This window comes from Pygoscelis adeliae, unplaced genomic scaffold (assembly GCF_000699105.1).
Source record: "Pygoscelis adeliae isolate BGI_AS28 unplaced genomic scaffold, ASM69910v1 Scaffold232, whole genome shotgun sequence".
Classification (NCBI taxonomy): domain Eukaryota; kingdom Metazoa; phylum Chordata; class Aves; order Sphenisciformes; family Spheniscidae; genus Pygoscelis; species Pygoscelis adeliae.
Window position 1 is genome coordinate 659,779 of NW_008824473.1, and position 26,828 is coordinate 686,606.

Sequence of the window (26,828 nt, forward strand, 5' to 3'; positions counted from 1 at the left end):
GGTTCCTCTGAGGAGCTGGTGGACTCTTTCTGATCAGAGAATATAAATACAGAGAAAATTATACTCACGTGTGAAAATCTGATAGCTATACAATATTCTGTGTATAGTGAACAAAATTACTTATGAATCCATGGCATGTTTCTACAAAAATGCAGGAAAGAAAATTTAATGTACTGTGGGATATTTTTCTATGAAAATAAATGCTATGTGGTCCTTTAAAAAGATATTTTTCCTAAAATAAAATAAAAAGTATCCATCACTGCACATCCCAGATCTCACAGAGAAGAGGTGTGAATTTGTGATCATTCACTCTCCATGACATCAGCATCTCTGCGTGATGATGGTTAAATGTCCGTAATTCTGTAAGACGGCCCAGAAGACATGCAAAGTGTTGAGGGTTATCTGGGTGGTGAAGTTTGCAGATTTTTTGTAGAATATCCAGCAGGGGTTCTTGAAGCCTTTCCACAGACTCTCTGTCCTTTATGTATTGTCGATCTGGTTATGGTTTTAAAAGAAAAGAAGTAATTAGCAAATATATGCTCTGATACAATGTAAATATTTACACCGGTAAATGAATATCAAAATATTCAAATAGTTACACTAGGCACTGATGTTCACACCTGCCAATAATATTTCTTTTCAAACTGAGACGGAATAAAAGTGCTTTAACATTGTATTTTTGGTTCGGGGTTTTCATGTAAGCTTCCCACTTCTAGCTAGGGAGAACTTTCAACTTTTTCAAAAACTGAAGACTTTTAACTCGGAAATGTTTCTCTGGGGTTGTATCATCATCTCCCGGTGCAGTTCTGCACCTGAGTACATCCTGCGATGCATTGCAACAACTGAGCAGCACAGCGTAAGTTCTTGGAGGTGTAGTACAACCAGGGAGTCTGGCCGGTAGCGAAGAGTGTGCGTACAGGTCCCCAGGGAGAAATCGGACATCTTCATCCTCAGATGAAAATTCTTTGTTAGAAAATACTTGTCTTTTTATTTTGTTCATATGAAAGTATGTGTTTGGGTATTTGGAGAGGGAGGAAAAGAGGAGGATGGGTTTTTTTGTCATTGAAATTTTTGGTGTAAAAAGAATTTCCTGAGCCGCACTGACTCAAAGAGCCGTGGAACTGCTTCACCTTCCCATCTTCCATGAAACCTGATTTGGAAACCTCAGTGTCTGTCTTTTGTCCTGAAGCATCAGGCTTCTTTTCTCCTACTTCTATGATAGTCAGTTTGAGGCACTATACAATTTCTCCATATGTTGTAGGTAGAGCTGGTTTGTTTTGTGTTATCGAAGAACTAGTTTTTACAGCAAAGCCTGTAATCAGGGCTGAAACTGTTATGCCCGTACTTCTGAAAGGTCAGTTTCCAACACTTTATAGTCGAGAGGGAAACTTGCTACCGTCCTTCTGCTCTTGCCAGCTGGTGTTTGTTCAATAAAGGCTGAAGACCTTCATTGGCCATTCTCTATTCTAAGTTACAGGGTTTCGCACTTTCCCTCTAAAAAATGTGACATTCCACAATGATCTGTAGTGATGTGCATGTAACCACATCTGGGATTTTCTGAAGGAAGAAGCCTGTCGTACTAAGCAGTGAAGAGATACCAGTAATTTTTTTAAGCAGGGTATTTAGGCACTTTTTTCCTCGTGTGCAAAACCAGATGGTATAGCAGGACATTTGGAGTTTGGATTTGTGTGCTTGTTTTCTGGTTTAACAGCTGAATATACTGAATAAGCATATGTGCTCACTTACTCTATGTCGAATGTAAGTTTTTACAAGTCTCAGGTCACACTTCTCACGCTTTCTTTCCAAACCCACTAATATTTAATTCTGAATTAGAAGTTACCTGGAGACAGGATAACTATGGCTGTGAGCAGTGCATATTCTTCCTGTGTCATCTTCAGCTCTCCAATGCTTTTATAAAAATTAAACATGGGAGTTATGAATTCATCTGAGATACCTGTGAGAGAAAAAAAAAGTTATGGTATTTTTTAATTATTGAAATAATCTGGTTTATTGCCACAGAGCAATTATTTAGTATTTGAAGCCTTGACTTGTCTTGGTGGGAGAAATTTACTACACAAATCAGGCCTGATGCAAGACAATTAGTTAAAAAAGTGCAAGCACATCCTTGTTTTCCAGGTCAGAGTAGAAACAGGCAAGCGCTGACAATTTCTTTTTGCATGGTTTCAAAGTCTTTCTTTCAGGCAATTCCTTTTCCTCTACAGGTTTGTCCATCTAGCTCTTCAGGACAGGATTCATGCATGTTTTTCTCGCTGTCTGCTGATACTCTAGCTGTGTTCTGTTTCCAGTATGCACAGTCCCCATGTTCCCTATCTTTACATTAGTTATATGGAAACCTCTCAGGTGTATGGTTTAATTCTAGCCCAACTGTACTCTGCAGCTAACTGCCGTGGGCAGTTCCTTCAGTTGTCTCCATAAAGAGTCTTAATTGCTCCTTTTATGTAGCCTGAAACTTTAGCTAGGTCTAGGATTACCTGTAGTCCAAGATCAACTTGCTTGCAACTACTACTACCTTAAAGCATGAACTAGTGTATTATAAAGTACAGAGCCATAAATAATTAAAATCCAGCCCAGTTTAAAGGTGGGATCATGTGATTCTCTCGCCATCAGCAAAACCTTTTGGGGTTACCGAACTGAGGCATGATGACTGGGCTTCCTCTTACTGACTTTGTCATCAGATCACAATGTTCTTACTTAGCCTTAAATTACAGATGTACTTCATTCTGCTTTTTGGTATAAAAGAGAAGTAGGTCCTGTGACATCAATTTTTTTTTTTTTTTTTAAACTGGTGTGTGAGTCACTCAGAGCAGCCACTCGCCTGTTTACTGCAACGGCTGCTTGCAACTCTGAAGCGGTGGCACTGATGAGGTATGAAGATATGAACCAGTGGTTCTGCAGCAAGAAGCCTTTTGGTCTTCCTTGGCTGGAAGGATGGAAACCTCCTCTGTTCCCACATACGAGGGCCATAGGATTTCTTGACGTTTTACTCTTAATTTTGAGCTGTTCTGGGAGAAGACTTTATAACTTGGTGTGGAAACCGCATGAAATAATGTGATTTTGAGTGTTGTATACAACACGAAGCTGAAGTCCAGGACTGGTAAGGTTTGGAGTGCCTCCAATAGGGGAAACTCAAAATGAAACTCAAAGAATGGAAACATGAAGTCACTTGACTTAACTACGAACAAGTCACATTTTGCTGTGACAGTGAGAACTTACTTCATTCAGTGGAATAGTCATGTGTCCCAACAGAGTGAAAGTACGGTCTTGCAGAGTATGGTTTGTTTTGTGGCTGAATGATGTATTTAAACATGTGACATGAGCAACCTATGTTCACTTCAGATTACAAGCCACAAATCTCGATAGTTCAACACTATCGAGAAGAGTCTAAGTCAATTAAGCAGATATATATGATGCGAGTCAGCTCATCCTGTGGAAGTTAGTAACACAGCTGGAGCTTTATACAGAGCAAACAATAGTCATAGCATCTAATGTTCTGTGAGGTTTATGTCGTTAGTCATCAGCGTTAACTATTTAAAATTTTGAACACTTGTTATTGCTAACTTTTGGGGAACCGCCTGTGTCTCTCTCGGGCAGCTTTAAATGCCAAAGTTCCTTACAATATGACATATGTAAGGAACACATACGTATGACACACCAAAACCTTAAAGTTCGCATGAATCTAGAAACAGGAAAAAAAATAAGTCTAGCTGAGCCCTAAAGCAGAGCAAAGGAATTTCTTTCGTGGAAGTGAATAGCTCAGCAATGACATGAAAAAAGTTCAAGACAAACTGGATATTTTTAGAAGTCTCTGTGCAAGGTATCACGCCGCTGGGCACGATTGTCTTGGCAGCGGACAGGAAATGGGAGGAAGTGAGCTGTGACTAAGACTCCCGTCATTTGTTTCTCATATTCATAATTTGATTTTTTTCTCTCTCTTTTTTGGGGTCAGGTTAGTTTTCAGCTGTATGAATTCATCGTTTTGCTGACCACAAAGCTCCTCAAGTCCTACTGTCAACATAGCAGAAGTGGGATGAAAGTGATGCTGGTGAACAGGGTGTGGAATAACTAATTCAGGTCCTCACTGGTCCAGGCCCTGTGTAAGCATGCAGTAAAACAATCCTTGCCCCAGAAAGCTTATAATCTGACATTAAGAAACTAGAGCATGGATGGGTGAAGCAAAAAATGAGTATGGATGTGGAAGCAAATGAAATTACGGCGGAGAGCTTCTCTGCACTACTGTACTCCAAACAGAGAAATAAACAGAAGAGGTGAAAGCGAGTAAACAGGGATGTTTCAGCAATGCAACTGATTTACTGCTTTCACTAAAGAGAACAGAACTTTGAAATCTTTAAATAGATATAGGTCACAAGACAATTATGAATGAAACATGCAAAATAAGCAATTTTGAGACTAGGATAATGGAATTTTTTCTTGGTTACTAGTTTTGCCCTCATCCCATCTGTACGGGAGTTTCCTTGTTATTTCATCATCCTGTATGCACGTTACACAAACTGCTGTTCCATCACAAGAGGGGGCTGTTTTCTAACAGGATTAAAACGCTTCAGTTTGGATTTAATAAACTCCACCAGAAAGCAAAAAAAGCAGGAAACAGATGTTTATAGTTCTTGCTTTTTTTTTCATATCTACTGTACAAGATGTCACTTCAATTCAGGTTATCAGAAAAGGAATTAAAGGCAATTAGGTGCTCATAACTGGAAAGGCTAGAGGAGAAACGAATTATATGACTTTTCAAATGTCATTGTTACAAATCATACTCCAAAAGTGAAAAAAATCCAATAGGTAAAGTTAAAATATATTTCTGGCCTCAGTGAGAACTGAAAAATCAGCTCCGTCTAGCCCTCTTTATTTAGATCAGACAAGAGCACTGCACAGTACTGCATCAGATAGGCAGAGCTTCCTGGGCAGTGTTAATGGTGCCTCCTTCTTAACTTTTTTCCAAACAGGTTTCAAAAGTTTTGTTTCATGCAGCATTACGGCAATAAGAACATGCCCCTCCTTTGTGTTTCGTTGTGCATCATTCTGAACTGCACAGATTTCTACCTAACCCCTAACCACCAGCCCAATTCTATAATCTATAGAACATACCGCAATTCATTTGATTGATTTCACTATGTTAATGGATGACTGGCTGTAAACCCCGGGATAGTCAACGGGAAATACTGGCTTTACTGAGTTACAGCCTTGTGGCATTAGACTGGAGCAGATTTAAACCCATAAGCATTATTCATTCAGCACCCCTTACTTCTTGCACAATTTCATTCCTATTTGTAGCTTAAGACACAGCATTGCTTAAGACCTTGCCTTTTTTTAGGGTTTTCTTCCTATGATTTCTCTCTGAAGGTAAGATGACTGTTGCTTTCATAAAGTTTGCAGTTTCAGGCCATAAATAATTATCTGGTTAACATAATCCTGGAATAGAAGTTTTTACTGTGATACCGAGTCATTATTGCCAGCTTTTTGAGACCAGTATTCTCTCTTCTGTTTTGGCTGTTGATTAAAACTGAATAGATTAATCTATTGCAAGAGGAAAGCTTGAGAGTAAGTACTAATTAACAGTAACCAGCATTGTGTGATTAATATGGATAAAGAGATCTTTTTTCCTTGATAAACATGGAGGTGCCAGTGAATATTAAGCCAAGGGTATATTAGTAGCTGTTTTATGAAAATAAAATGTATTAATTACTTGCAAAATTATATCTTATCTTTCACAGTGTTTCATCTACCGGAACTGCTTTCCATGCTGCTTATGAGCTCTGCCTTCTAACCTGTTCAAATGCATCAGTGGCCCTTTAAACACTGACCAAATTCACCGTGTTGATGCTGAGAGCCAAAAAGGGGAAAATCTAGCCAGTAGAGAAGACACACCAGGGCATGTTCATGTGACCTCTCTTCTATCATCATCTTGTAGAGGTTAAATGGCCAACTTAAATGAGAGGTTAGCATGTGCCAAGGAGAACTCACAGTCAGAATAGCAAAAACCCATCTTCTCAAAAGCAATCAATAGGACCACTGTGAAGCCATCATAGCAAGCAAAGAAACCTTAGTTAAAAAAAACCCAACAAACAACAACAAACAAACCAAACCTGCAAGGAGGATGCAAATGACATTGCCACATACCATCCTTTGGCAGTGGCCTGAGTGCCTGCAGTCAGGAGGGAAGTGCGTTCTGGCACAGAGCAGCAGCATCTGCACTGCCTTGAGCTAGTCTTCATAGGTTGAGTCTATTTAAATAAGTTTTTGGCCTGGAGAGGCACACTTATGCAGAAGAAAAGAGGTTGGGTCCTCTGACATCTGTTCTTGTTTTCATGGCTATAAATTAACTCTATAGATATGATTTAAACACTTTTATCAATTTTATTTGTAATTCAGGAACATGGCACTGGCTAATTCAGCGTGGTAGATTGTGCAGTACTGCGTACGAGTTAAAAAACTCTTTCTTATACTCTGTAACTTAAAGTGGTCCTAATTTCTAAATATTTTGGGCAGCGTGCCAGTTTTGGGTCGAGTCACAGGACGGTAAGTGTCTCCTTCCGTGTGGATGCATATGACCATTTGGAGGGTTAGACACCTATGATTTGCAGGTATGTTTAGAAACAAGGGGCTAGATAGTGGCCAGGTTGCTCTCTCTTAGATTTAGATTATTTGGACTCAGCAGTGAAGATCATTTCATTTTGTTTCTCTGCACAAACCCCAGCACAATGGGGTTTTGAAGCACCACTGTTACTCAGTACTAATAATCAAATAATAAAAGCCAAAGGCAGCGGAAGTGACTAGGTATCCATTGTTCTGGTGCCAAATTTTGCCCTTGGTTGCAGGAGTCTCTTGTCCAAATCAATGGGAACTTTGTATCCCACATTCAAGGGCAAAAGGTGGCCTCTTGCCAGTGCTTTGAAATTGTGGCTATTTCTTTTTTTCCTTGGATCTCACTGTACTTCAGCACCTGTAACCCATCCAGGAAGAAAACAGTATATGTCACAATGTCAGGTGTCCTGCTGCCAACTGAAAATTTGATTTGGGTCCAGATTCTTCCATTTCTGTCCGTATCAGATAGTATCTTATTCCCTGATACTGAGATTAGTAGAACTGCTCTGTAGAATAAAACGATGAAATAAAAATCTGTGTCTCTTCACGACTGCTGAAAGCAGCTGTCCTTAGGAAAACAAGCTATAAATGCTCACTAAGAAAACATTCAGTATTTCAGCACTGTTTTTAAAAATATTGTACTGCTAGATAATGGGGAGAGTTTGCTTTCAAAATAACAGAAAGAAAGTAAGCATTAAATTACTAGGTTGTCAGCCTTTCACAGAATGAATCAATCAGTCACAACTTGGTGTATGCGTAGTGAAGCATCAAATAAGATGAGTAAGTGGCACAAGCTCTCATTAACATTAAATAAAACGTCTGTATTTCTCATTAAGTTTCAATATTAGAGTAAGTAGGAGAGGATTTCAGTCTCAGGAGCAGCTAATGAAAGAATTTCCATAACACCTTGTGGAGAAAGACCATAAGGGCACAAACAAAGGCAGTCACTGAGATGCACCAGGACTTGAGCAATATGCTCAAGCTAAGAAATAAAAATACACTTCATCAGCATGAGAATGAAAACGAAGGCTGCTGATGCTCAAAGGTCATCACCACCAGATCTCTGGCTTTTTTATCAGAAAAAAAAAAAATCCGTTCTGTACAATCAGACTGGGGAAGGCATAAATATTAATAGATGAGAGCAGCTTCCAAGCGGACATGGTGGCAGGTGACAGAAGTCTGGACAGCTTGTGACTTTTAGGCAGGATCCCCACCCCCTATTTTATGGATACAGACATCAAGGCTTGACAATAGGACTTATGTGACATTCAGACAATTGTCTGCACCTAAAAATATAGGGACAGAAGTTCTGGCTAGCAGCAATAATTTATGGCTGATGGCCTGACAGTGTTTAGGACCTCACTAGGAGCCATGAATAATCATGATGCTTCTTCTTCATTCATTACGTATAAATTTAAATTCTAAACTCTTACTCAGCTATTGCTGCATTTCCTCTGCTGCTCTCTGTTGTACTTGCAGGGTGTTTCAGTTTGCTGCATTTAGTCTTGTTTTTCAGTGAGGTGTATGCAAAAAAAAAAAAAAAGTCCCTATCTCCAAATTTGTGTGTAATTCTCATGGGTTTTCTTCTTTATTTGACTTGGGTTTAATATCTTCTGGCCATTTTATCTCCTAGACCAGTCTATAACATGATAATGGCCAGCTGCAGTTTCTAGTAGCATGTGTCCTTACTGGTTAAGGCTGGAAGAGGCTGCGTAAGTATCTATCCCAATATCACATTTAGTACAGGCTATTATTCAACCTAGAACCCTGGTGTTGAATCCTATGACGCGCAGGGGTGTGAACTGCATATTTAATATTTTTGAAAGCTCTGTCTGTAAGTAAGGGTAACAGAAGGGTTTGGATGCCTGCCTTTCATTTTGTTTAAACTCGGGACACCTGAAAATGACCATGATTTAAACCACAAAAATAAGATGATTCAGTAGTAGGTATTTTCCAAAAATTATTCAATTTGCCTAAATGTGTAACTCTGGAATTTATCATAAACTAAGACAAAACGTGCAGAAAAAGGGCGCCAATGCGAGCTCTTAAAGTCAAAACAAAAAACTCTGGTAGCTTCTGTGAGGACAAACAGGGTTCCTATGAAAATTCAGTGAACACTGAGAAATACACTTGGGAAGCACAAGAGAGTCAAACCTACCTAGTAAAAACCCTTCCTCTTGTAAACCAATCGGCCTGTGTTTTTGGTGCAAACGAAGTGATACCACTACCTGACAGGCAGTTACCAGTACTGAAAACATAGGCAGAGGGGCATTTAAAAAACACATTTAAGCCTTTTCATGCAAGGGACATTGCCAGGTTGACAGATATGCTCTAACATGCAGCAGTGTCAGTCCAAAATGAGAGAGACTGGAAGTTTTGAGTGACTTCTGGGTCTGTGCAGTAGCACTAACAGTTAAATAGCATCGGTAGCAGCAATGAAGTTAACACTGCTACAAATGCAAAGATTTACAAGCTACTTTTGTTGTTTACTGTCACAGCCCCATTAAGTGCAGCCAAGGAAAATGTGTTTAAGTAGGCTTGAATTTGCACAGAGTGGAGAAATAAAATACATGGAAAAGGGTATTTTGTCCTGTACTCTGGCTGTTAAGGGAAGGAAAGAATACAGCCAGCAGCAAGTAAGCTGGATAACACATTATTCTTCTGTAATACAGGAAGGGAGCAATTCTAGCAGCAGTATTTCCTCTTATGTCTCCAACTTTATCCTGGCTTGAAGGAAAATATTTTTGAGAGCCTTTTCCAAGAGCAATAAGATATATATGTGTATGTGTACACACACACACACACACACACACACACACACACACACGTTACCATGTTCCATTTCTTGCAAACTATTCAGCCCAGGTCTTCTTCTGATTCAGAACTAATTTTTCATTTACCTTAGTCTTTCCTGCCCCCCCCCCAAAAAAAAAGAATTGCAGGAAATCTTCCTTTGGAATAAGTAATACCACATTTGAAACCATTACTTGTCTTGGAACTTTTCTCTACACAAAATGTAATTTTTTTTAATCTATTTCATGACAGGAAAATAATATTACTTCAGATACAATGTCATATTCCAGCTAGTCATGTTATAGTATGAAATGCTATCTTTAAGTCTAGTACTAGCTTGCAAAAGAATGATATTTCATCTCATCTGGACTCAATAGTTGCAGAGAATGAACAGGGTATTTTAAAATTATGAGCAAGAAAAAAAAATATTGGTATGGCATAATAGCTTATGTAATGTTCTGGATCAAAGTATTTCCTGCTTCTGCTTTTTATGAACAGTTGACACCTTGAACAAGAAGGTTGATACTGACTGTATAGATTAGAGGAGCAGAAGCTTTCAGTAATCAGGTATTCATATGGATTCATTTCTCTAAGACCTATTTTAATCAAAAAATTAGGTTATATTCTAGTAGAAGAATCTCTTAATGAAGACATTTGGATCCATGACAACTCATTACAGTTTCCAGGAAATATCTCTGGCCTTCTTGGCATACTTCTCTGCCTGCAGAACCTGGACCAGAAGCCATCTATATCACTCTCAAAGTCACCGTTTCCAGTCCCTCAAACAATAGCCTCTTAAAATAAATCAAAATGAAAGAAATATAAAAAACTACAAAATATAAACCTAGAATTGAGTGTGCTAAGCCAAACTAAATACATACCTTCAGCAAGTGAGTTATTCTCATGTTTCCTAGCTTCTTTTCAGGGTTTTAAATATATAAGTATTCGCCTAATTTTGCTTTCATCAGTAGTACCTTCACATTACTGATTTTAAGAGTTTCAGAAATGACTTCAAGCCCATTTCTATGACTAGTATTGAGGTTAAATGTTATCCTATCTCTTCTCCTTCTGACCATTAAAAAGGAAGGCCAGAAGCCCGTGTCAACGCACTCTCTCTGACTATAGACAGACTCTCTGATTCAGAATTTTTGTTACATTTGAACTTTGAATGATAGGTAGCTGAGGGGTGGACAAAGTTTGCTGGTCAATACAGAAAAGGGCAAAACATTCAGTATTGCATCAGTGGAGCACAAAGAATACATAACAATGCAAAACACAACTTTTCGTGCTTTAAGGAACAAACAACATCCAGCCCTGTTTGGCTTTTCGTAATTATTAACATTTATGTCTAGAACCAGTGGAATTTGTCATAGCCACTGAACATTTGGTGGACCTTAAGAAGCAGAAAACATACTGAGAATATGCCATGTTTATAATTCTTCTATGCACCTTGTGCAGTGTGATTCAGTTTTACCAAATTGACCCTAAGAATGTGTTTCCCTATGGTCATCTCCAGTAACATACATCTTTTTTTTCTTTCTTTCTCATAGTGATTGCATATGAAAGCATACATATCGATATTTTATAGGAATAATTTGAAATGGTGGTACTTCATTATTCTTTAATGCTTATAATTTGAGACTTGCACTGTGTTTATTTGATACAGCGTCATTCATAATACTTGCAAGGCATTTATAAATAAACCTTTACCTTATGACCTTTAGACTCAAGGCTGAGTTAGACTTGTTCTAGTTAATATAAAGAACAACATTCAGATAAACCTGTATCAATGCTAGCACACAATTTTACTAGCTTTTCAAGGGCAAAATACTGACACAGAAGTGCAATGGTGTGGTTTGTTTTTGCCTCGTTAAACAAGATACTTACCACTATTGCGAATTCTTTCTTCTAAAAGGACAGTATGTCCTGTAGGAAGTTTCCTACTGAAGATCTCAGCTGAACGGAGGAACATGGCTTCTACTGCTGAGCCCTTCAGCAAAGCGATCTGATCTTCATGGTCAAGGGTTTGGAAGCCTGGGGAGACGTTAGAGATAAGTAAGGCACCAACAGAAAAGTCCCTGCTACTTTCTGTCTTGAAGTTCTTACACGTGAGGTGCCACATGTCTGTGTAACCTTGATGCTGATGTCAGTAGAGTTGCCAAGTGCTGCAGAAATTGAAACCCAGATTCCAGAAAATGACACAGATTTTATTCTTACTGAAGTTTGAGAATTAGACTTGTGTTTCAGTGATCATGGTACTTTAAGAGGAACATGATAAGCCAAATTTAGTGGCATAGCACAACCAATAGTGGAGACTTTGTCAAGCCTGATGGCACTGCCTAACATCTTCTGCCATGTTTCCACCAGAGCTCTCTGTATAACTCTCCCTCTGCCATGCTGCTTTCAGCTCTTTCCGTGCTCTGATGGCAAAAATCAGCATTTGAAGCATCTAATTTTAAATATTTCACCTTGCATTTGGACTAAGATATGACTTTACATAAAGGCTTCTTGCTGTGTTTTAAATCTGTGTTTCTCTCATTGGAAGGGAAGGACTCTAAAACTCACTGAAGAAATCAGAAGGAATTTGGTAACTTGTGTGAATACAGAGCTGCTCCTCTGAAGAAGAACGGGGAGCTGACAATCATGGGAAACTCTCCTCATACTTGCCAATGCAGGTACCCACCTTGTACCCACCCCCAATTCTGTGGGAAGCACAGAAAAAGGTAATGTAGACAATGAAACAAAAAGGTGATAAATCCTGCCAGATGTACTCTAAGTCAACACTGAAAATAGCAGATTATTCAATTGCAAAGCTCCTGCCTTCGTCTTTCTCAACATAAACTGAACAGCAGGACCTGGATCTTTTTCTGTACTTCTGACTAAGACCCCTTTGCCTTTTCTTCAGCATAAGACCACCTGGATTGCAGAAGTCTGGTAGGGTTTTTTTTTTCCCTGTTATGAAACAACCATCAAGTTTCTAGCTCATAGCTTCACTCCCCATTAGGTGTGGATGTGCATGCATAACCCTGTGCTTGAGCAGTGATTGTGTTCAGCCAGAGTGGCACTGTCCTGGTTTCAGCAGGGATAGAGTTAATTTCCTTCCTAGTAGCTGGTACAGTGCTGTCTTTTGGATTTAGGATGAGAACAATGTTGATAACACACCGATGTTTTAGTTGTTGCTAAGTAGTGCTTACACTAGTCAAGGGCTTTTCAGCTCCCCATGCTCTACCAACTGAGAAGGCTGGAGGTGCTCAAGAAGCTGGGAGGGGGCACAGCCAGGACAGCTGACCCAAACTGGCCAAAGGAACATTCCATACCATGTGACGTCCTGCTCAGTACATAAACTGGGGAAAGCTGTCGGGGGGTGCTGCTGGTCGGGGACTGGCTGGGCATCGGTCAGCGGGTGGTGAGCAATTGCATTGTGCATCACTTGCTTTGTGTATTATTATTATTACTACGTTATTATTATTATTGCTATTTTTATTTTATTTCAATTATTAAACTGTTTTTATCTCAACCCACAAGTTTTTCTCACTTCTACTCTTCCAATTCTCTCCCCCATCCCACCAGTTGCCGACTGAAGTTAAACCACAACAGTCCTATAGCAAATTAAATTATTTCTTTTGTTCCATTAAGGAGCAGTGTTAGCATCTTTCTGCTGACATTGCTGTAGCCCTTTGCTTAATTTGTGCTCCATTCATTTCCTGTAAGCCAGTATCCCAGTTAGCATAAAAAAAATATGGTTACAACTGCAGTGCTAGGCTTTGAAGCAAGCCCGTAACACACAGAGAAAGGGTCAATATCATGGGAATACCAGGAAAATACTGTTTTCATACAGCTAAGCATTACTTGTCTTACAAGGAACCTGTACCATGCCCAGTGTTCACTCTTGAGGTAACATCAACTTGGGAGTCAAAAAAATACTAATGACAAACTCAGGTTTTCAGTGCTTGTCCATAACACACCCTGCAAGGACCATAACGATTGGTGCCACCAACTAGGGAAAGTTCTTGTTTAGGACTCACAATTCAGTGGATGCTATGACCTAGAGGCTTTGCTAGAAAGGCAGCAAAGCCAGTGAAGCAGAGTCTGGCAAGTGTTAGTGGTAATTTAGAGGCAGGCTATTTGGCATTGCAGTGATATATGAAAATAAAATCTCTCTAGAGAGACAACCCCTTCTCTGAGTATTTTGTTTGTCAATAGGTAAAGAGTGCCACATCTCAGAGTGGGAGAGTTTGAATTATTCAACGTATTATTCCTCAGAGCACAAAGCTCCTTTTCTTTAGACAGTGTCTGAAGAATGCATATGTGTCAGAGGAGGAGGCATTTTTATATAGTCTTCAAAATATACACAACAATCGCCAAATGGCAACTGAAAGGCAGGTAAGCTTTGCAATAACAAAATTTGCCCCAACACACTGGATATACCTGGTAGTTTTTTAGTGAATTCCACAAGAACCTGCACATGACTGGTAGCCATTTCTGTTAAAATCAGAAAATTTCCTTCAGCACTGAATTCCTCGTGTAACTGTTAAAAATCAAACCAAACAAAATCTGTTAATATTCATTGTCACTTCACATTTGAGAGCATAAAATACAAGAATGATTAGACTGGATCAGGCAAGAGGTCCACCTAACCCTGTGATTTGTCTCCAGTGGTTGTCAAAAACAGGTATTTTGGAAGGTGACGTAAGAATAAAAAGAAGTAGACAGTGTCCTTTCCTCTGGAATATCTGTCTCACTTTCAGTGCCGTGTCTAGCAATCAATGATTTAGGCGCTTCCTGAGCTAGAAGTTCTATGTGTACCATAACATTTAACCAAAAGCCTTGTTATCCATGAATCAGTCTGTTTCTTTTTTTAATATATTTTTGGTTTTGACCTCCTCAGCCTCCCATGGAAATAAGTTCCACAAGTTAGTTATGGGTTATTCAGCCCTCCCTCTGCAAGTGTCTTCCTTTTAGTTTTCAAAGTTGATGACTTAGGAAGTCATTTTCTACAGTTGTTTTGGCTTGGCGGTTTTTTTAAGATTGAACATGACAGTTTTGTTAAAAAAAAAAAAATCTCTTTTTAAACCCTTTTTCCCTCTTCTCCCTGTTCCCCAATCTTTTTCCATCCTACCGTGAAAACTGAGAGCTCTTAAAGGGAAAATGGAATTTCTAGAAGGTAGAGAGGAAAAGGAAAGAAGAGGGGATGAAACAAAAATCCAAACCTGGAAAATGTTGGGAATCTGGGTTCAAAAAAATGAAATATTTTCAAGCTTCCAGGCTGGTATCTTTATAGAAAGGAAGCTTGGCTGCAAGTCAAACTCAAATCACTGCCTATGCTGACAATGCAAAAAACAAAGCTCCAATCAACAAAGCTTAGATTTGAGCATAAAAGTGTATTTCCAGAGTTGAAAGCTTTTTCTTAGCATTAAAGTTTAATAAACAAATATGTTGTCTAACTGTTGACTGAATGGGAGAGATTCTGCCCCCCTTGCATCATGTTTTAACTGTAAGCTTTTACCCATAGTTTGCTCTGCTACTTACTATACCTACTTAAGCTGAGTACAAATATTTTCTGCTGTGTAATCCTCAGCTTCGTCATCTGCATCTCAAAAGTGAATTCATCAATGTACTTACTAGTTTTTTTGACACCTCCTGTGGTATTTGTTGTTTACTGTATGAATCCATGATGTAATCAAGAAGGTTCTGCTGTTCTGGGGTAAATTCTACTTTCTCCTATACTGGCAAAAAAAAAGCCCATCATGAAATGCAGTCATAGAAATGATCTAGCATCTCTTGCTTTAGGCAAAAGCTATACATCTATTTCTCACACTTGGGCACCAAGCAGAAAAGAGGTTTGCTTGTCACTGAGATTTGTGTAGAAGTGTACAGAAGAGAGGTGTATAATGCTTCTAAACTGTGTGAGTTTGTGTGGTTTATTATTAGAAATAAGGAAATGTTTAGCAAAAAACTAGGTATGCTCAAACTTTAATATCGCACCTCACCATATGTGATATATACCTGATGTATCACAGAAAAAATACTTCATGGGTTTTATGGATGCTTTACTGAGTTTTGACTAAAAATATCAAAACTACTTCTATACTCAAGGTATTCGCTTGAGTTGGTGGGAGATGGAGTTTTAATTAATACAGACAGCTCCAGAGGGTTTGCAAGTACTCTATATTCACTGTACTAGCCACATTTAGCTCAAACATCACCACTACTGTATGAACTATTACAAGAATTTTCTTACCCTATATATTTTAGTTGTAGATGTCACTTGTTTCATGTCATGGCCTTCGTTGTCTTCGTTGACTGTCTGATCTGGGGGCTGTTTCACGTTTTTCCGTAGCCTCTTTGACTTGCATTGTATTTCTGTTAACAGACCTAGAACATGTAATACAACAGATAGCAATTGGATTTATGTATGCCTTAGGCACTGAATAGGTGCATAAACATGCCCATGAAAGCCCTTTACATTAACAAACCCACTTACCTGTGCAGATCATTTTCTGAACGTGTCGTTATCTTTGGATGTGAGTCTAATGAGACATACTAAGTACACACTGATGAGTAGTCTAGCCCCGCAGGAGCCCATCTGCAGAGCAAAATGGTTCTGGTAACCCAGCATCCACACAGTGTGTGTGTCAGGGGTCTCACTTTGGACCAGCTCTAATCTGGTCTTACAGACAGAAAACCCACTAACGATGGGAGTGCGCTGGAGTGTGTCTTTAGTTCAGTTTCATCCAAAAGAAAACCCCTTCATGTGCTTCAACACCTGAACCGAAGTGCAATAAACGGGGTCAATGGGAAGACTGTCATCAAAAGTGTGCTCCTCATCCAATCCAAAACAGTAATTGAGGGGCAGCTAGCTGTTCTTACACAAAGAGCAGTGAATGTTTTCAATAATCTTTAAGCAATATTATGGCTGTAGCGCAGAATCTTTGCACAGAAAGCCCTCTCAGAAGAGAGGACTCCAGGGCTGTAGCCATTACAGTGTCACCGTACAGATAGACCAACAGCTGAAAATGTAGGCTCAGAAGTAACTCAGGTTGGCAAATGTACCTGAAAAATGTATTTATTTAAAATGTTACCAAGTTGGTCTTGCTATTTTGCATTACATTTGTATTAGAGGACTGAATAAAGCCCTGGTTTTACTGTAGAGTTTCATTTGCCCTAATGAAAGGATTTTTGCATTTGTCATTTTTCTTTTTTTTTGTTCTAGACTACATTTCAGTACCTTGAACCATAGAGCATTCTTGTGTGGATGTCATAAAAACTAGCAATTTGCTTGTGCTAACAAAAGAAGGGACAATAGGTACCCTACACAACCTGTGGAAGACAGCCAGAAAGCACAAACGAAAAAGTAAACAGCTAAGTATTCATCTAAAAATAAACCTATCAGCACAGGACTTTTTTTCTTTCTTTTTCCTTTTCTTTTTTTTGAGCTTCTTTCAAGTATCCTTCCCATTCTTCACCTTTGAAAATGCAGAGCAGGAAAAGAGGCTTATTCAGTGAGTATATGATAGTGGAGGAAGATACCATGAAAACAGTGAATTTCATTGTGAATGTCTTTAATTTCCTGTTTAAGCACTATATAAAATAACCTACCTGAACTGCTGAGAGAAGAGGAAATTTACATTATTAAAATAAGACCTGCAAATAATACCTTGAAAGGGGGGAATAGAAATGATGGAGATAATAATTGGTATCGAGCCATGTAATTTGTGCTGCCACACAGCATCACAGATTTCTTTTTCTAAATTATTCAGTGCATCCTTTGGCGCTGTTAATGGGCTTGTACTGTTTTCTGCCAGCTTAGGATCTGGTCTACTACCTTCCTAGGGAAAATTTGATTTACATTTGCCTTAAGCAGTAAGACAGATTTTTCTCATGCTTCCTGTTACTGAGTAGTACCTTGACATCTTATTCTGGCTCCATTTAAGTTAGCTGGAAAACTCACGTGAGAGACAGGACTTTACTTTTTACCTCAGAGATAGCTAGGTTTCAATGGGTATTAAATGGGTATTACCTTCCAGGAAGAGTGGCAGAACCTGGGTCTTCCCTAGGTAGACATTTCACCCAAGAAACTTGCAGTTTATATCAAAACCACAGCAAATGACTGAAATTGATGGTTAGTAATTTTGATGTCTCTGTGGTTTGTATATAAAGGGCAGGATTAGGATTGTTGAGTAGCCGTGCCATAAATGTTTATAAGGCTTTACCTCCTTGTTCAGAGGGAAAAAAGAATCCACAGAGCTTGCAATTACAGTCCTACAAAATGAGTAAGTGAAACAAAGTTCAAGGTAACCTTTTATTTCCTAGTAATTTTTTTTTTTTCCTCCACGTAAATGCTCTGTACTACTAGAAGCTTCATGTTTTACTGTCCTGGATTGCCTTGAACTAAAAGCGATTATACAGCACACTCCTAGTTAAAAACCATTACATAGTACCTTGCCAAACATCCTCATTGCAGTGCATTAGAGCATGGTTATGGTTAAGTCATGAGCAACACAAGATACCCAGTGTTTCCATTGCAGAGAGAGAGTCAGATGGCAGTGGCACTTGCTGGCTTTTATTTCACATATGCCAGTCTGTGAAAACGATAGGCCAGTTTAAAAGTTTCATGTGGGTGCAGCCAGTATTATTTACATTGACCTATTTCTTTCAGTGATATAGGTTGTTTTTTTGTCATACCGAGTCACTCAGGCTATTTTGAACCCTCAAAATTTTGAAACAATGGATCTGGGATCAGCACCACAGGGGAGTTATTTTCCTTTGACACTTAGGAACACATTGAGTGCTGTCATCAAGTGGTGGCGCCTGCTCATATATTTACATATTGCACGAGAATATGTAATATCTCGGGATCTTTGTAGCCTGTTCAATTTGCAGAATGAAAGATTAATTACATTATGCAGGCAATGCATTCCAAGTATTGATGGAGCTTAATGTTTTTCACAAAACCAACAGTTAATATAGCATCTTCTGATCAGATTGAGGGATAGAAGTATATTAAAAATTCCAAGTAGATTAATTTCCTGCATGAACCTAAATTGGTTTCACACATACGTGTATGCTAAAATGATTGGAGCCATCAAGAAAAATAAATTGTAGCCATGTTCATGAAAGGCAGAAAAGCAGCTGTTTACAGACTGTTTTCAGGAGCAAGCTTGCAAAAATAATGGACTGGCCAACATTTTACTCAAAATGGATTTTTAAATGTGTTTAAAGTTGCACTCCAATATACCTGTTGTTCTAAGTTAATCAATGTGAAGCTCAATGAAGTTTATCAGCTGTCAGTCTGAATAGCATATTCGCTTTAATATGAAACATTTTTAAAGTCCATCAGCTTCATTTCTGGAGACGGTTCTACCTATGTGCCTATATGCAAGGCAGGAAAATCTGTAGCACTATGAGAAAAGCTAATGAGACTATAAAAAAGGGCTAGCCTTTAGCAGGCTTTGCCTGACTGCTGGGTGAGGTCTGGGAATGTACACTCAGCAAGTCCACAGAAACTTCCTGCTAGCGGCAGTCCTCTTTTCTTGAAAATGGCATTGTTTGAATGCCAAAGTTCGGACTTGGCTAGCAAGAACTTGACAGGGAGAGCCCCAGAAAGAGTAGCAAAGGGAAGCACCAGGACTTTCCTGCTCTGGCTTCCACAACACTGCCAATGCCTCACTCCTGGGGATTCTCCCGTAGATTTGCTTCCCCCGACTGTTTTCCTTCCCGTTCAAGCAGACTAATGGCTGTCATCTAGTGTAGGACAGCCCTTCCTTCACCGTTTGCTCAGCTCTTATACCCTTGTGTCCCTGACCACCAACTAAATCCTGTTGCTTATAAGTGTATTTGCCTTTTTCAACAGGATTTGATGCACAGGCACGGCATCATCTTTAATGCGCCTTCCACCTGCCACATGACATCTTTTATAGCTTTATTATTAAAACCAACTCAATTAAACAAATACAGTATTTGATTTGTTCTCTGCACACTCTGACTATATGATGCAAATACCTGTATACATACATTCAGCCAACATGCCCATTTGCTTGCATTTCCTTAGGCGGCACTCCTGGCATTTTCTCCTCATGTACATGTCCATCTCACAGTTGCCTCCATTTTTACACTTGTATACTGCGTTTTTTGTGATGCTTCTTCTGAAGAACCCTGCACAACACAGCAGTGACATAGATAAAAGAAAACACTCAAAGAAGCAAAGTAGTCAAGTTGAAGTGCACCTCCATCTCCATTGGGTTTTCTGAATGACAAATGTTCTGCTGCACTGCGAGTTTCTTTCAGTGCCTGGATGACTATATTCTTGGTATTTGTACTGAGAATAGTATCAAAGTAATATAATTTAATAAATCAACAGGATAAATCATGGGCCCAAACATTAGACATTAGCCCAAAGTAAGGTCCTGGAATGTTGGGAAAATTCAGAACCATAGCTGAAACCTTCTGGGAGCAGGCTGAGCACCAGCACTACAGCTGTAGGCTGGTACCATACAAATAGCCAGTGAAAAAAATACGAGTCTGTTAAGTCTCGTGAGGTACAGGATTCGCAGAAAGAGAGTTGAGTAGCTCATCACAGTTCCCTCAGCTCCTGGGAGCTGCAGAAGCTCCACATACTGGTCTGCTTGCCCACCCCCAGGTTTAATAAGGAAGCTGCATCGTATCTGCCTATTGTACATGTGGCCTCCTCCCCTGTTTGTAGGATACTCCAGCCTCATTCACTAAATACTGTCCACCTGATGAGTTAAGCAGTCACCTAATTTCACCTGCGCAGGCATTTCTACTGGTATCATCACTGGATTCGCTCCAAAATTGCACAGTGATAACTGCAAATGGCAACTGGTCCAAGAAATCGAGAGGACCTTTCCTCAATCGGTCCACATCTCCTATTTGGCTGCTGCCTATCACACCTCTGAGAATGGCATTGTGGGCAAAACGTGGAGTGCTCAAGATATGAAATGTAATTGAGTACAAGAGTCATCACAAAACAACAGGGTCTTTGCTGCCAATCATTGCTTGAATGTTTCCTGAATTTTTAGTGTGACTCACTGTGCCATCACAATCTCTTTACATTGTCCTTCGTAGGGCAGAGACTATTTAGCATTAACTGCAGAGGGAATTAACTCTCTCTGGCATAGGAGGGAAGCTCAGTTCTCCTCCCCATCTGAGGGCAGGTTTCTGAAACAGACTCCTGGGAGCTTCTGCTGGCACATCACTGATTTATAGTGTACTTCAAACTAGAGCTCTGCGTAAATTTACATTAACCAGAGCTATTCACAAACCTTTTGCTTTCTCATTGCCACTGGCTGGCACAATAAAACCACCATCATTTTCCAGCCTGGCACTTTGATGAACTAAGAGAGGCACCAGATAAGACCCAGTCTCCCATACTCAAATCACAGGGAAGATTCAGGTGTGAATCTGAATTGTTGTCCATTGCAGGATTTGTCTGTGTGTTTTCAGAATGCATTGAGCTAACGTGATGATTTTGCCATTGTCAGATGACAACTTCCCAACTTTGGCCCATGTTTTTATAATTGCATAATCTCTTCCAAGCACCAGCGTGTAGCTACCAGTAAAACAATTCCACTATCTGGTCACAAAAAAATCTGGCATTTCTTTGAATCTGCTGTATTTCCTGCTTGAAATCTCTTCCATGCTGTCTGTTTTACTGGCTTCTTTTCAAATAAATACACTTGACTGGCATCAGTCTCTTTTGAAATGCAGATTGCTTAGAACCTCCAGCAGCCCCAGGCATTATTTTTATTCATTATTCACGTGGTGTTTAATACATTACCATTTACTAGTCAGGGAAGGGAGAAAAAGGCCTGGATTTAAGCTGTAGGTTCTCGACGTCAGTTAAAGACAACTGCATCTGCTTTACATAATTTATACATTTTATTTGTTAAATTTAAATCCTGTAATTCATAACACATTAATTAGTAGTAAATGTTGAAAAGTTCTGCACAAATATTTATGATGTTCTGATTGATGACTTTAATCACTCACTCTGTCCACAAGGTGTGTGTTTGCTTTTTCATGGAAGAGCAAGGAAAAAGAGCTTTAGTAAATGAAATTTTTAGAAGCATGTAAGAATGTGAAGGACGAATGCAAAACTAGGGATGCAAAAAGATAGGAGCCAATAGGATTCAAGCAGTCAAATATTTTCCCTTGGGAACAAAGTTTTTGAAAAAGTGAATGATGTGAAATGAAAAGTGAAATATCTTTTGGCAAAAAGTAGTTTTAACCCTACTCTCACATCAGTTTTATCATGAAGTGACTGTTGAATCATTGTCTTCTTGAACAGACTTCTTCATAACTAATTTTGAAACTAGCTTTTTGTTATGAAAGGAATTTCATATATATTATTCACTAATAGTTCAATATGAACTTAAACTGCCTGAAATATTTTATGTGTAACCTTATGTAACAGGAGGAGTTTTAAAAAAATTCAGAGGTAATACAGAAATGGCATCTGTTAAACTAATGATGGGGCAGCCCCAAAGCTGAAGGTTTTTCTGGCACAGTCTAACTTTTATCTGATCTTGCCAAATTACAAAAAGCTCATGTTGGCTGGAAATGTTGAATTTGCTTTGTTCCCTTAGCTAGTAATTAATATGATTAATTATGGCTAGAGCTGATCCAATGCTACTGATGCTGATTTTTCTCACGGAAATTATGAACGTTGAAGGAGGACAGCTGTTAAAAGTGTAGATGAAAGCTTTGTAAGCATCTCTGTTTGCCATCCTGATGGCCAACTGCTTTGGGTTTTTAAATTTAAAAGCTTTTAAAATTCACAATTGCTAGAAAAGCTCTGTCAAGACATGCTACAGCGTTCCTTCCCCTACGTGGTCCGTGCTAGTGCAAGGAGAAGATTAAAGCGGGACCCTTCTTTGCAGGAAGTATTCCCAGTCTGGCTTGACTTGACATCAAGCATTATCAGGAGTGGTTTGAAGATTGCAAAAACTCATACCGCCAGCCTGTGCAGAGGGAATTCACAAGTAGCTTTTCTCTCAGCAGAACTTATTCTGTGACTTTATTGAACAAGCGCGATACTATGTCCCACTTGTTCTGCAACACCTGAATATGGCCCTTAAAACCCAGTATCACTATAAAGACTAAGGCTATACCAAATATCTTTGATGTCTTTCTGCGAAGGTTGTCTCAGAAATGACCTCTACAGCAGCAGGCTTTAAAGCGTTGTATATTGGTCACTGTGCTGTAGCAATGCCTGGGAACTGCCTCATCTTTATGGACCACAACTGTGATGCTATTATTGTTAATCAAGGCAGCATTTTCTAAAGTGATATATTAGAGGTGAGAGAAACCTCAAGGAAGCCTTTTCTTTTTCTTTATAGTTCCACAGGCAAATGTTGTATGAGAGCAAATGTTCTGTTTAATCTGCTTTTGCATAATATGTAAAATATTAATGAAATAGTTCATACTTATTTGTTAATGGATGGTAATGTATTAAAAAAATATATAGATGTGTATACTCCTGCCCATATCTTTAGATTAATATTCTCATGAGGGACAATAAATAAGATCTTAATATTTGTTCCTTTTGCCCAAGAAAGAAAAACAAAAAGAATGGAGGGTGTTGCTGAATGCATTACCCAACAAAGAAATGGAAAAAAAAAAATTAACATATTCATCACAGAGGATTGAATCCCATAAAAATATGTGCAAAGCCTCCCCCTTTGAATAAGAATGTCCGTGGCATCAATGGAGCAGGGGTGCTGCAAGGTGAGCACTAGTCCTGCAGAAAGGGATCTGCATATTATTTTGGACACACATTGAGCATGAATTAACAGTCTTGTCACCAAAGAGAAGGGCTAATCTCATACTTGGATGTGAGACACGTGAGGTAGTTCTTCTACTGCACTGATAAGAACACAACTGATGTACCGAGCCCAATTTTGGTCATCATGCTTTGATATGTATACCCATGTTAAAAATTCCGCAGATACACAAGAATGATCAGAGGTCTAGAAAACATAGTATCCTCTTCACCTTGTCAAACAGAATTACTATCCTCAGCACATCTTTTTACTGAATCAGCCGGTACTTTAATCACCTCTAAAATTTATTGTAGAAACAGAATGCATTATCTTTAGATCAACTTTTACTATGTTTGATTGAGGGTACTATTTTTGTAATTGATGTTGCAGTCATGAAACAGAGCAAAAACATAAAATAAATTATCCCAATAAAGCAGTAAAATTATGGTTACATAGAGTGATTCAAAATGAATCAGTAGAGAGATGAATGCATATTTCATTTCACCATGAGTTTTAGTCTGAGTATTACCTGGTGGTTTTAACCTCTCTCCCAGAAACATACTTTACAAATTCCATTGTTTGTAAGTCTTTGAAAAAGTACTAAGACATTTAATAATGAAGTTAATAAACAATAGGAATAGCTTACTAACAGAGTAAATATGTCATTACTTGGAATCTTCACATTAAAATTGAGTTTAATCTGGTTTATAATGACAGCATTCATATGAATTGATTCATATTTTTTGACTTTGAGACTATTCACACAGACAGCAGAAAGAAACAAATCTCTTATTTATTGGAATTATTGAGATAAACTATATGACCCTTGACTGTACTCATGTTTAAGTGGTTGACCAGTGTGGTCTGTTGTGCCCTGAAAAATGAATTTGTAATAGATAAAGCAAAACCTCCAAATTAGTTTGAAGTCCACTCACAGTGACAGTGAGATTCACATTAAGATATTTTAGTGCTTCAGTAATGTCCAAGCTTTAGCCTTTATCCATAGAACAGAAATTATAATGAAATATTTATTCACAGAACAGCATGAAACTGGGGCATTATTTTTCTTTCTATAATGTACCTCAGCCCTGTGACAGAGTAACCGTCTTTAGGTATAATAGTTATTCCATCAGCATAACCTTTTCGTCCCTCTCTGCTAAAATATCTGGTAATCATGTTTCTAATAATGGCAATGATTTTCTATATCCCAATTGCCCTGACACCAACTTGTGAATATTGTTCTCCCAAGGAGCAAGATATTTATCCTTCAGATACCACCTGTTTCCTGAAGAAGCTCCCTCCCTAGGAATAGGGGCTATCCCTAGAAGGAAGTCTAGAATTAGAAATCCTTTCATTTCACAAACCTGAAGACACCCACCATGACCTTTGGGAGCGGAGGGAAAGAAATTCTCTGGGAACAGTCTGCAGGTGGGAGCTGACAGCTTTCACTTCCTTCCAATGCACACTACAGGAGGCATTTGGGCTGGGTTCACAGCCGATTTCTGGGGCAGCCTAGCACTGAACTCCCAGGGGCCTCCCTGGGTTTGGTTCCTTCCACAGGCAGAGATCGGCATCAACAGCTGCCAAGACAGCAGAGCCCAGGCTGCCAGGCCCCCGCATGGAAGCTGTTCTTCAGTTTACCAAGAGCTAAGGATGGGTTAAGAGCTGTAGGTTGGCCAGCTGTGCTCTATGTTCACAGGACAATGGTGGAAGACACTGCCAATCTGCCTTGGGGAAAATACAGAGTAGTGTGCACCAGATACAAACTTAAATCTCTAAAATGATTAATGACTCAAATAAAATTAACCAGAAAGAAAAAATAAAAATTCAGAAGCTGCTGTGCTTATTGGCTGAATTGTATTCTGTAATTGATTTCATCCTACCTTTGCATCCTTCACAAGTAAGAGCATTGTAGTGGTACCCAGAGGCTTTGTCACCACAGACCACACAGAGCTCTTCTCCTTTCACTCTTCCCGTGGAGTGACCCAGTCTAGGCTTTTTGGCTGCAGGGATATCCATTAGCTCTGTCTCCCTTGTGAAAAAGGTCTCTGAGGGTATTCTCCTGAGCTCGTACATCCCAGGGGAATACCATTCCTCATGCTGTGGAGGGTAGAAGCCTAGGTTGGAGTAATAAGGCGGTGATGAAATCTGAGGCTGAACTTGGGGAAATGGCATACTGTTGTACTGTGTGTAAGGTGACACATCTGCCTCTTGCACTGGAGAACTCATTGGCTCTGAAAGGATACCTGGAAAATAATAATGCAAAAACAATTTCTATTACTACTCTGAAACTGCAGTTATCAGAGAAGTTTCCACTTCCAGACATCCGTCTCAGAAACAAGGCATAATCATAAAGATTGCATTATCTGAGCTCAGATTTGCTGTGGTCCTGGTCCTACACAAACACAATGCAAGATATTTTAGAAGTAACTTAGCCATTCTCACCCACTCCTTTATTATTGGTGGAAATGTCCAGCACTTACATAAAAAAATCTTGAAAGATACCATGCAGCTAATGGTATAAATGTTCCATTTACAAGAAAGAGCAATCCACACCACAGAGAAGCTAGCAACCTGAATTAGGTCTCACAGCAGAATAAAAGAAATCCAAACAAAAGCCAAAAATCCTATGGCATTGGTGAAAGTTAGATCAAGACTCAAACATTGTGTTAATTTCTGTTTAATGCTGAATGAATATGTCATGATAGGGAAAAACTGCACCGGGGAAAGACAAGAGTGAGGCTTAATTGGAAGACTAAGACCATGAAATAAACTTTTTAGAAGAGCCTGAAAGGGGAAAGTGAGGTTACCATGAAGGAGCAGGGAAGATATTCCTAATGTAAGTGGTGAAATGCAACCTTCTCGCCATCCAGCCTCCAGCGGCCACCCAGCCAGCCTCTGCATCCTGGTCCCCAGCCCCTCCAAGCCTGTGACACTCAGTGCAGTTGAGTGGTTCTCATGCGAGGCACCTCTGAGCCAACAACAAACCTGGCAGTGGTAGAAGGAATGGCAACCTTTCCTGTTGGGATCGACACAGTATCTGGAGGCTACCTTAACTTTGCCCGTTAAATAGCAGGTTTAAAAATGCAAACAACTTAAGTCTCATTTTTTTCTGTACTACAAAGTACAACAACATCTAGCAGTCCCTGGATTGTGTAATTAAAATCAAGCCCGTATCAACCAGCTGAAAAGAGTAATTTAAAAGTTATTTGCAAACTACTTCATATTTTCTGTTGGAGAAAGCCACATCTTGCTGTTTCACGAAAACACTGACACAATTCCTTCGTTAGTTCCAAGAAGAGAATCTGACAAAAATAGTGGATATTTCCAGGAAGATGCTGAGTCCCACTTTTATTGGAGTCAACAGCAGTATTTACAAGGAAATTGTAAATTAATGTTCATTGGTGACCATTACTTAACAGTGCTTCAGAAGCACTCCAAAAACATTTTTGCTGACATAAAATCGGTTCCCCAGCAAGCCTCCTTCACTTCTGAGGAATCAGAAGCAATGAAGAAATGCTAACAGTTAAGAAAAGGGAACATCTGCAATGACAACAAAGAATAAAAATCTGTAGGAGGGAATTCTTCCCTCTCCTTTGTCTCTCTTCAGTTAGTGCCAGAAACTAGCCTTTT

General features: G+C 39.1%; 1 protein-coding gene across 1 annotated transcript in view; it reads right to left on the minus strand.

Annotated features, from left to right (window-relative positions):
- Positions 1-26,828, minus strand: part of NR1H4 (nuclear receptor subfamily 1, group H, member 4) — a 42,139-nt gene continuing 15,311 nt past the window's right edge. The window contains exons 3-10 of the mRNA XM_009321296.1: positions 25,079-25,441; positions 19,429-19,569; positions 15,656-15,789; positions 15,037-15,135; positions 13,843-13,942; positions 11,302-11,448; positions 1,841-1,954; positions 1-495 (exon numbers count right to left, since the gene is read on the minus strand). Of these exons, the coding sequence (XP_009319571.1) occupies positions 257-495; positions 1,841-1,954; positions 11,302-11,448; positions 13,843-13,942; positions 15,037-15,135; positions 15,656-15,789; positions 19,429-19,569; positions 25,079-25,441 (1,337 nt within the window). The 3' untranslated portion in view covers positions 1-256. The remainder of the gene's footprint in view (positions 496-1,840; positions 1,955-11,301; positions 11,449-13,842; positions 13,943-15,036; positions 15,136-15,655; positions 15,790-19,428; positions 19,570-25,078; positions 25,442-26,828) is intronic.